Source organism: Oncorhynchus gorbuscha, linkage group LG03, assembly GCF_021184085.1.
Source record: "Oncorhynchus gorbuscha isolate QuinsamMale2020 ecotype Even-year linkage group LG03, OgorEven_v1.0, whole genome shotgun sequence".
NCBI classification, from domain to species: Eukaryota; Metazoa; Chordata; class Actinopteri; order Salmoniformes; family Salmonidae; genus Oncorhynchus; species Oncorhynchus gorbuscha.
This window is the reverse complement of record NC_060175.1, coordinates 6092440-6104939: the sequence shown is the minus strand read 5'-3', so window position 1 is coordinate 6104939 and position 12500 is coordinate 6092440. Positions and strand designations below refer to the sequence as shown.

The 12500-nt window shown below is 36.1% G+C and overlaps 1 protein-coding gene across 3 annotated transcripts in view; it reads right to left on the bottom strand.

Annotated features, from left to right (window-relative positions):
* Nucleotides 1–12500, bottom strand: part of atg7 (ATG7 autophagy related 7 homolog (S. cerevisiae)) — a 107266-nt gene that overhangs the window by 41339 nt on the left and 53427 nt on the right. For all 3 annotated transcript variants that reach the window (XM_046338791.1, XM_046338780.1, XM_046338783.1), the window contains exon 17: nt 9152–9232. In XM_046338791.1, the coding sequence (XP_046194747.1) occupies nt 9152–9232 (81 nt within the window). The remainder of the gene's footprint in view (nt 1–9151; nt 9233–12500) is intronic.

The following is a 12500-nucleotide window of genomic DNA, read 5'->3' as shown; positions in this document are numbered from 1 at the left end:
TATTATTAATACTATTATTATTATTACTATTATTATTATTATTATTATTATTACTATTATTATTAATACTATTATTATTATTACTATTATTATTAATACTATTATTATTATTACTATTATTATTATTATTATTATTACTATTATTATTATTACTATTATTATTATTACTATTATTACTATTATTACTATTACTATTATTACTATTATTATTATTATTATTATTACTATTATTATTATTATTATTATTACTATTATTACTATTATTATTATTATTATTACTATTATTACTATTATTACTATTATTATTATTATTATTATTACTATTATTATTATTACTATTATTATTATTACTATTATTACTATTATTATTAATACTATTATTATTATTACTATTATTATTATTATTATTAATACTATTATTATTATTATTACTATTATTATTAATACTATTATTATTATTACTATTATTATTATTATTATTATTATTACTATTATTATTAATACTATTATTATTATTACTATTATTATTAATACTATTATTACTATTATTATTATTATTATTATTACTATTATTATTATTACTATTATTATTATTATTATTACTATTACTATTATTATTATTACTATTATTATTAATACTATTATTATTATTATTATTATTACTATTATTATTAATACTATTATTATTATTACTATTATTATTATTATTATTACTATTATTATTATTATTATTACTATTATTATTAATACTATTATTATTATTACTATTATTATTATTATTATTATTATTACTATTATTATTAATACTATTATTATTATTACTATTATTATTAATACTATTATTATTATTACTATTATTATTATTATTATTATTACTATTATTATTATTACTATTATTATTATTACTATTATTACTATTATTACTATTACTATTATTACTATTATTATTATTATTATTATTACTATTATTATTATTATTATTATTACTATTATTACTATTATTATTATTATTATTACTATTATTACTATTATTACTATTATTATTATTATTATTATTACTATTATTATTATTACTATTATTATTATTACTATTATTATTATTACTATTATTACTATTACTATTACTATTATTACTATTATTATTATTATTATTATTATTATTACTATTATTATTAATACTATTATTATTATTACTATTATTACTATTACTATTATTACTATTATTATTATTACTATTATTACTATTATTATTATTATTATTATTACTATTATTATTATTATTATTATTACTATTATTACTATTATTACTATTACTATTATTACTATTATTATTATTATTATTATTACTATTATTACTATTATTATTATTATTATTATTACTATTATTATTATTACTATTATTATTATTACTATTATTACTATTACTATTATTACTATTATTATTATTATTATTATTATTACTATTATTATTATTACTATTATTATTATTACTATTATTATTATTACTATTATTATTATTACTATTATTATAATAATAATAATTATTATTATTATTACTATTATTATTATTACTATTATTACTATTATTATTATTATTATTATTACTATTATTATTATTACTATTATTATTATTACTATTATTATTATTACTATTATTACTATTACTATTACTATTATTACTATTATTATTATTATTATTATTATTATTACTATTATTATTAATACTATTATTATTATTACTATTATTACTATTACTATTATTACTATTATTATTATTACTATTATTACTATTATTATTATTATTATTATTACTATTATTATTATTATTATTATTACTATTATTACTATTACTATTATTACTATTATTATTATTATTATTATTACTATTATTACTATTACTATTATTATTATTATTACTATTATTATTATTACTATTATTATTATTACTATTATTATTATTACTATTATTATTATTACTATTATTACTATTATTACTATTATTATTATTATTATTATTACTATTATTATTATTATTATTATTATTATTACTATTATTATTATTACTATTATTATTATTACTATTATTATAATAATAATAATTATTATTATTATTACTATTATTATTATTATTATTATTACTATTATTATTATTATTACTATTATTACTATTACTATTATTACTATTATTATTACTATTATTATTATTACTATTATTATTATTACTATTATTACTATTATTACTATTATTATTATTACTATTATTATAAATTATTATTATTATTATTATTATTATTATTATTATTACTATTATTATTATTACTATTATTATTACTATTACTATTACTATTATTATTACTATTATTATTATTACTATTATTATTATTACTATTATTATTATTACTATTATTATTATTACTATTATTACTATTATTACTATTATTACTATTATTATTACTATTATTACTATTATTATTACTATTATTACTATTATTATTACTATTATTACTATTATTACTACTATTATTACTACTATTATTACTATTATTACTATTATTATTATTATTATTATTACTACTATTATTACTATTATTACTATTATTATTATTATTATTATTATTACTATTATTATTATTACTATTATTACTATTACTATTACTATTATTACTATTACTATTACTATTATTATTAATACTATTATTATTATTACTATTATTACTATTACTATTATTACTATTATTATTATTATTATTATTACTATTATTATTATTATTATTATTACTATTATTATTATTATTACTATTACTATTATTACTATTATTATTATTATTATTATTATTATTACTATTATTACTATTATTATTATTATTATTATTACTATTATTATTATTACTATTATTATTATTACTATTATTATTATTACTATTACTATTACTATTATTACTATTATTATTACTATTATTATTATTACTATTATTATTATTACTATTATTATTATTACTATTATTATTATTACTATTATTATTATTACTATTATTATAATAATTATTATTATTATTATTATTACTATTATTATTATTATTATTATTACTATTATTACTATTACTATTATTACTATTATTATTACTATTATTATTACTATTATTATTACTATTATTATTATTACTATTATTATTATTACTATTATTACTATTATTACTATTATTACTATTATTACTATTATTACTATTATTACTATTATTATTATTACTATTATTATAAATTATTATTATTACTATTATTATTATTATTATTATTATTATTATTATTACTATTACTATTATTATTATTACTATTATTATTATTACTATTATTATTACTATTACTATTACTATTATTATTACTATTATTATTATTATTACTATTATTATTATTACTATTATTATTATTACTATTACTATTATTACTATTATTACTATTATTACTATTATTACTATTATTACTATTATTATTACTATTATTACTATTATTATTACTATTATTACTATTATTACTACTATTATTACTACTATTATTACTATTATTACTATTATTATTACTATTATTATTACTACTATTATTATTACTACTATTATTATTACTATTATTATTATTACTATTATTATTATTACTATTATTATTACTATTACTATTATTATTATTATTATTATTATTACTATTATTACTATTATTATTATTATTATTTTTACACTTGGCAATATGAAACATATGTTTCCCAATAAAGCCACTTTGAATTTAATGGAAAGAAGAGAGAGGAAGAGGAGACAGAGAGAGAGGAAGAGGAGACAGAGAGAGAGGAAGAGGAGACAGAGAGAGAGGAAGCGGAGACAGAGAGAGAGGAAGCGGAGACAGAGAGAGAGGAAGCGGAGACCGAGAGAGAGGAAGCGGAGACCGAGAGAGAGGAAGCGGAGACCGAGAGAGAGGAAGCGGAGACCGAGAGAGAGGAAGAGGAGACCGAGAGAGAGGAAGAGGAGACCGAGAGAGAGGAAGAGGAGACCGAGAGAGAGGAAGAGGAGACCGAGAGAGAGGAAGAGGAGACCGAGAGAGAGAGGAAGAGGAGACCGAGAGAGAGGAAGAGGAGACCGAGAGAGAGGAAGAGGAGACCGAGAGAGAGGAAGAGGAGACCGAGAGAGAGGAAGAGGAGACCGAGAGAGAGGAAGAGGAGACCGAGAGAGAGGAAGAGGAGACCGAGAGAGAGGAAGAGGAGACCGAGAGAGAGGAAGAGGAGACCGAGAGAGAGGAAGAGGAGACCGAGAGAGAGGAAGAGGAGACCGAGAGAGAGGAAGAGGAGACCGAGAGAGAGGAAGAGGAGACCGAGAGAGAGGAAGAGGAGACCGAGAGAGAGGAAGAGGAGACCGAGAGAGAGGAAGAGGAGACCGAGAGAGAGGAAGAGGAGACCGAGAGAGAGGAAGAGGAGACCGAGAGAGAGGAAGAGGAGACCGAGAGAGAGGAAGAGGAGACCGAGAGAGAGGAAGAGGAGACCGAGAGAGAGGAAGAGGAGACCGAGAGAGAGGAAGAGGAGACCGAGAGAGAGGAAGAGGAGACCGAGAGAGAGGAAGAGGAGACCGAGAGAGAGGAAGAGGAGACCGAGAGAGAGGAAGAGGAGACCGAGAGAGAGGAAGAGGAGACCGAGAGAGAGGAAGAGGAGACCGAGAGAGAGGAAGAGGAGACCGAGAGAGAGGAAGAGGAGACCGAGAGAGAGGAAGAGGAGACCGAGAGAGAGGAAGAGGAGACCGAGAGAGAGGAAGAGGAGACCGAGAGAGAGGAAGAGGAGACCGAGAGAGAGGAAGAGGAGACCGAGAGAGAGGAAGAGGAGACCGAGAGAGAGGAAGAGGAGAGAGAGAAAGGAAGAGAGAGAGAGAAAGAGCGGGAGAAGGGCGTGGGTTCTCTATTTCACCCTCAGGCTGTACCCCTCTGCAGCCAATCAAAGCGCTCAACACTAGAGACCACAAAGCCTGATGGAAAGAGATGGGTTGTGCTGGCTCTTAACCAATGACACACACACACACACACTTCAGGAGCCATGATTCACATCAACACCATTATCCCAGAAACCCTAGACCCACTCCAATTTGCATACCGCCCAAACAGATCCACAGATGATGCCATCTCTATTGCACTCCACACTGCCCTTTCCCACCTGGACAAAAGGAACACGTATGTGAGAATGGTATTTATTGACTACAGCTCAGCGTTCAACACCATTGTGCCCTCAAAGCTCATCACTTAGCTAAGGATCCTGGGACTAAACACCTCCCTCTGCAACTGGATCCTGGACTTCCTGACGGGCCGCCCCCAGGTGGTAAGGGTATAATAATAATAATAATATATATGCCATTTAGCAGACGCTTTTATCCAAAGCGACTTACAGTCATGTGTGCATACATTCTACGTATGGGTGGTCCCGGGGATCGAACCCACTACCCTGGCGTTACAAGCGCCATGCTCTACCAACTGAGCTACAGAAGGACCACAACACAACTCCAACACCATCATTAAGTTTCCTGACGACACAACAGTGATAGGCCTGATCACAGACAACAACGAGACAGCCTATAGGGAGGAGGTCAGAGACCTGACCGTGTGGTGCCAGGACAGGCAACAACCTCTCCCTCAATGTGATCAAGACTAAGGAGATGATTGTGGACTTTGGGAAAAGGAGGACAGAATACGCCCCCATTCTTAACGACGGGGCTGTTGGGGAGCAGGTTGAGAGCTTCAAGTTCCTTGGTGTCCACATCACCAACAAACCATCATGGTCCAAGCACAGCAAGACAGTCGTGAAGAGGGCACGACAAAACCTATTCCCCTCAGGAGATTGAAAAGATTTGGCATGGGTCCTCAGATCCTCAAAAGGTTCTACAGCTGCACCATCGAGAGCATCCCAACTGGTTGCATCACTGCCTGGTATGGCAACTGCTCGTCCTCTGACCGCAAGGCACGACAAAGCGAAGTGCGTACGGCCCAGTACATCACCAGGACCAAGCTTCCTGCCATCCAGGACCTCTATACCAGGCGGTGTCAGAGGAAAGCCTCTGAAAGAAATGGTCAAAGACTCCAGTCAGCACAGTCATAGACTGTTGTCTCTGCTACCGCACGTTAAGCGTTACCGGAGTGCCAAGTCTAGGATGAAAAGGCTCCTTCACAGCTTCTACCAACAAGCCATAAGACTGCTGAACAATTAATCAAATGGCCACACGGACTATTTAACAACCCCTTGTATATAGCCTCCACATTGACTCTGTACCGGTACCCCCTGTATATAGCCTCCACATTGACTCTGTACCGGTACCCCCTGTATATAGCCTCCACATTGACTCTGTACCGGTACCCCCTGTATATAGTCTCCACATAGACTCTGTACCGTAATACCCTGTATATAGCCTCCACATTGACTCTGTACCGTAATACCCTGTATATAGCCTCCACATTGACTCTGTACCGTAATACCCTGTATATAGACTCCACATTGACTCTGTACCGGTACCCCCTGTATATAGCCTCCACATTGACTCTGTACCGGTACACCCTGTATACAGCCTCCACATTGACTCTGTACCGTAATACCCTGTATATAGACTCCACATTGACTCTGTACCGGTACCCCCTGTATATAGACTCCACATTGACTCTGTACCGGTACACCCTGTATACAGCCTCCACATTGACTCTATACCGGTACCCCCTGTATACAGCCTCCACATTGACTCGGTACCGGTACCCCCTGTATATAGCCTCCACATTGACTCGGTACCGGTACCCCCTGTATATAGCCTCCACTTTGACTCTGTACCGGTACCCCCTGTATATAGCCTCCACATTGAATCTGTACCGGTACCCCCTGTATATAGCCTCCACATTGACTCTGTACCGGTACCCCCTGTATATAGCCTCCACATTGACTCTGTACCGGTACCCCCTGTATATAGCCTCCACATTGACTCTGTACCGTAATACCCTGTATATAGCCTCCACATTGACTCTGTACCGTAATACCCTGTATATAGCCTCCACATTGACTCTGTACCGTAATACCCTGTATATAGCCTCCGCATTGACTGTACCGTAATACCGTATATAGCCTCCACATTGACTCTGTACCGGTACCCCCTGTATATAGCCTCCACATTGACTCTGTACTGGTACCCCCTGTATATAGCCTCCACATTGACTCTGTACTGGTACCCCCCTGTATATAGCCTCCACATTGACTCTGTACCTGTACCCCCTGTATATAGCCTCCACATTGACTCTGTACCGTAATACCCTGTATATAGCCTCCACATTGACTCTGTACCGTAATATCCTGTATATAGCCTCCACATTGACTCTGTACCGTAATACCCTGTATATAGTCTCCACATTGACTCTGTACCGTAATATCCTGTATATAGCCTCCACATTGACTCTGTACCGGTACCCCCTGTATATAACCTCCACATTGACTCTGTACCGTAATACCCTGTATATAGCCTCCACATTGACTCTGTACCGTAATACCCTGTATATAACCTCCACATTGACTCTGTACCGTAATACCCTGTATATAACCTCCACATTGACTCTGTACCGTAATACCCTGTATATAACCTCCACATTGACTCTGTACCGTAACACCCTGTATATAGCCTCCACATTGACTCTGTACCATAACACCCTGTATATAGCCTCCACATTGACTCTGTACCGTAACACCCTGTATATAGCCTCCACATTGACTCTGTACCGTAATACCCTGTATATAGCCTCCACATTGACTCAGTACCGGTATTGTTATTTTATAGTGTTACTTTCGATTTTTTATCTTTTATTTTTACATTTTATTCAGCATTTCACTGTAAGGTCTACTACATCTGTTGTATTCAGCATTTCACTGTGAGGTCTACTACACCTGTTGTATTCAGCATTTCACTGTAAGGTCTACTACACCTGTTGTATTCAGCATTTCACTGTAAGGTCTACTACACCTGTTGTATTCAGCATTTCACTGTGAGGTCTACTACACCTGTTGTATTCAGCATTTCACTGTGAGGTCTACTACACCTGTTGTATTCAGCATTTCACTGTGAGGTCTACTACACCTGTTGTATTCAGCATTTCACTGTGAGGTCTACTACACCTGTTGTATTCAGCATTTCACTGTGAGGTCTACTACACCTGTTGTATTCAGCATTTCACTGTGAGGTCTACTACACCTGTTGTATTCAGCATTTCACTGTAAGGTCTACTACACCTGTTGTATTCAGCATTTCACTGTAAGGTCTACTACACCTGTTGTATTCAGCATTTCACTGTGAGGTCTACTACACCTGTTGTATTCAGCATTTCACTGTGAGGTCTACTACACCTGTTGTATTCAGCATTTCACTGTAAGGTCTACTACACCTGTTGTATTCAGCATTTCACTGTGAGGTCTACTACACCTGTTGTATTCAGCATTTCACTGTAAGGTCTACTACACCTGTTGTATTCAGCATTTCACTGTGAGGTCTACTACACCTGTTGTATTCAGCATTTCACTGTGAGGTCTACTACACCTGTTGTATTCAGCATTTCACTGTAAGGTCTACTACACCTGTTGCATTCAGCATTTCACTGTAAGGTCTACTACACCTGTTGTATTCAGCATTTCACTGTAAGGTCTACTACACCTGTTGTATTCAGCATTTCACTGTGAGGTCTACTACACCTGTTGTATTCAGCATTTCACTGTAAAACTGTAAAACAGTCAAACGTTGCGACCAAGTGGACTGCCTCTAACATTTGGGAGACTGTGCCATTGGCTATGCCCACGATGCCAACCTGACCAACACTGTAGACAGACAGGTTTATGGGACGTGAACACTTGCCCATAGGTCTCCAGGGTAATAACACTTCAGCCTGTGTGTGTGTGTGTGTGGTGTGTGTGTGTAACTACTACCAGATGACAGTGACATCAACAACACACTCCATATGGTTCTCTTTACAATCAACTGGACCTTCACCACTATCTCAATGAGGTGTGTGTGTGTGTGTGTGTGTGTGTGTGTGTGTGTGTGTGTGTGTGTGTGTGTGTGTGTGTGTGTGTGTGTGTGTGTGTGTGTGTGTGTGGTGTCTCTATGAGAACAGTACTTACGATTTGTGAGCAGGCAGTGCATTTGTCGAACGCCAGACTGGCCGGTAGAACGTTGTCAAATCTGGACAGAAACCCTCTTATCTGAGAAAGATAAGAAAAGTATCACTTACTTTCCACAACTCTAGTTAAAAACAGAGATTTACTGATGTAATAAATACCGTCTATGAGGTGAACCGTCTGAGGTGAACCGTCTGAGGTGAACCGTCTGAGGTGAACCGTCTGAGGTGAACAGTCTGAGGTTAACAGTCTGAGGTTAACAGTCTGAGGTGAACAGTCTGAGGTGAACAGTCTGAGGTTAACAGTCTGAGGTGAACAGTCTATGAGGTTAACTGTGTGACAACACCGCCATCTGGTGTTTAACTGGTATTACAACACAATATTTTATTTATTTTCTGCTCCAATCATCATGGAAGTGGAAGTGATGGATGTGGAGAGAGACAAAATAGAGAGAGAGAGGGAGAGAGGGTTCAGAGAGAGGGAGAGAGGGCCCAGAGAGGGAGAAAGGGCTCAGAGAGAGAGAGAGGGAGAGAGGGCTCAGAGAGGGAGAGAGAGAAGAGAGAGGGAGAGAGAGTTCAGAGAGAGGGAGAGAGAGAGGGAGAGAGAGAGAGGGTTCAGAGAGGGAGAGAGGGTTCAGAGAGGGAGAGAGGGTTCAGAGAGGGAGAGAGGGTTCAGAGAGGGAGAGAGGGTTCAGAGAGGGAGAGAGGGTTCAGAGAGGGAGAGAGGGTTCAGAGAGGGAGAGAGGGTTCAGAGAGGGAGAGAGGGTTCAGAGAGGGAGAGAGGGTTCAGAGAGGGAGAGAGGGTTCAGAGAGGGAGAGAGGGTTCAGAGAGGGAGAGAGGGTTCAGAGAGGGAGAGAGGGTTCAGAGAGGGAGAGAGAGGAGAAGGAGAGAGAGGAGAAGGAGAGAGGGCTCAGAGAGAGGGAGAGAGAGAAGAGAGAGAGAGAGGAGAGGGAGAGAGAGGAGAGGGAGAGAGAGGAGAGGGAGAGAGAGAAGAGAGAGAGAGAGGAGAGGGAGAGAGAGGAGAGGGAGAGAGAGGAGAGGGAGAGAGAGGAGAGGGAGAGAGAGGAGAGGGAGAGAGAGGAGAGGGAGAGAGAGGAGAGGGAGAGAGAGGAGAGGGAGAGAGAGGAGAGGGAGAGAGAGGAGAGGGAGAGAGAGGAGAGGGAGAGAGGGTTCAGAGAGAGAGGAGAGGGAGAGAGGGTTCAGAGAGAAGAGAGAGGGAGAGAGGGTTCAGAGAGAAGAGAGAGGGAGAGAGAAACAGTGAGTGAGTGAGAATCAACGGCTGGCCAGACTGGGCCTGTTACTGACTCCTACTCTACGGCATCTAAACTGCTTGATCATCAGTATTGTCCATCAAGGTGACTTTAAAACAGGTACAGAGTTTAATGGCTGTGACAGGAGAAAACTGAGGATGGATCAACAACATTGTAGTCACTCCACAATACTAACCTAATTGACAAGAGTGAAAAGAAGGAAGACTGTACAGAATAAAAATATTCCATGGCATGCATCCTGTTTGCAACAAGGCACTAAAGTAATGCTACAATAAATGTGGCTAAGCAATTCACTTTTTGTATTTGATTTGCCCCAAACAGGACAACACATCACGGAGCACCACTCTCCATATATTCAAGAATAGTGGTGGCTGCGTCATGTTATGGGTATGCTTGTCATCGTTAAGGACTTTTTTTCCCCTAGAGGAAAACTTGCTCTGCTTTCCACCAGACACAGGGAGATGAATTCACTTTTCAGCAGGACAATAACCTAAAACACAAGGCCAAATCTACACTGGAGTTTCTTACCAAGAAGACGGTGAATGTTGCCGAGGGGCAGAGTTACAGATTTGACTTAAATCTCCTTGAAAATCTACGGCAAAGACCTGAAAATAGTTGTCTAGCAACTATCAACAACCAACTTAACACAGGAGAGTGGTGGACATGTGTAGTTCTCTAGACAACCACAGGAGAGTGGTGGACATGTGTAGTTCTCTAGACAACCACAGGAGAGTGGTGGACATGTGTAGTTCTCTAGACAACCACAGGAGAGTGGTGGACATGTGTAGTTCTCTAGACAACCACAGGAGAGTGGTGGACATGTGTAGTTCTCTAGACAACCACAGGAGAGTGGTGGACATGTGTAGTTCTCTAGACAACCACAGGAGAGTGGTGGACATGTGTAGTTCTCTAGACAACCACAGGAGAGTGGTGGACATGTGTAGTTCTCTAGACAACCACAGGAGAGTGGTGGACATGTGTAGTTCTCTAGACAACCACAGGAGAGTGGTGGACATGTGTAGTTCTCTAGACAACCAGAGGAGAGTGGTGGACATGTGTAGTTCTCTAGACAACCACAGGAGAGTGGTGGACATGTGTAGTTCTCTAGACAACCACAGGAGAGTGGTGGACATGTGTAGTTCTCTAGACAACCACAGGAGAGTGGTGGACATGTGTAGTTCTCTAGACAACCACAGGAGAGTGGTGGACATGTGTAGTTCTCTAGACAACCAGAGGAGAGTGGTGGACATGTGTAGTTCTCCAGACAACCACAGGAGGGCACTGTGTCCCTAACTATCTGTGTCCTAAACTCTCTTCTTCTGCAGCTCACAACCATCACAGTCAACAAACACACACTTTGTATTACTATCCTGGTGGAGACCAAAGAATTGATTCCCATTCAAAATCCTACGTTCCCTAAACCTTAATCCTAAATCTAATCCTAAAACTATACCTAGTCAGCATGTGTCTATTAACCAGAGTTATACTGTTAGCACTGAGCCGGTGTGCCCTAGGAGGAAGTCCACTGTGTGCAGCTCACCCTGCAATAACATCAATAACCTGAGCATGTCTACTTATGAAGACACCAGTCCCTCTGTCCCGCAGACAGAAGACACCAGTCCCTCTGTCCCGCAGACAGAAGACACCAGAAGACACCAGTTCCTCATTTAAAGTGACAACTATGTGTTGCAGTGATGCTACTTGTGACAGGAAGTGTAAGTAGGTATTTATTCAGTCCATGGCTCTGCATTAGGGAGACAAATTAGTTTCTCCGTCGCAGAATGTCCAAGAGGAGCAGTGTATCATTCTCTCCTCTCCTTTTCGCCTCTTAAAGGGGGACAAATTAGTCTGTCTGGCACAGGCTGTCGGAGGAGGTCTAAGAGGGGCAGCAACATATCATCACAGTCTAGTTTCCTGTTAGCCAGAGGCAGACTAGAGGCAGACTAGGAGGCAGAGGAGGAGGCCAGACTAGGAGGCAGACTAGAGAGCAGACTAGGAGCCAGACTAGGAGCCAGACTAGGAGCCAGACTAGGAGCCAGACTAGGAGCCAGACTAGGAGCCAGACTAGGAGCCAGACTAGG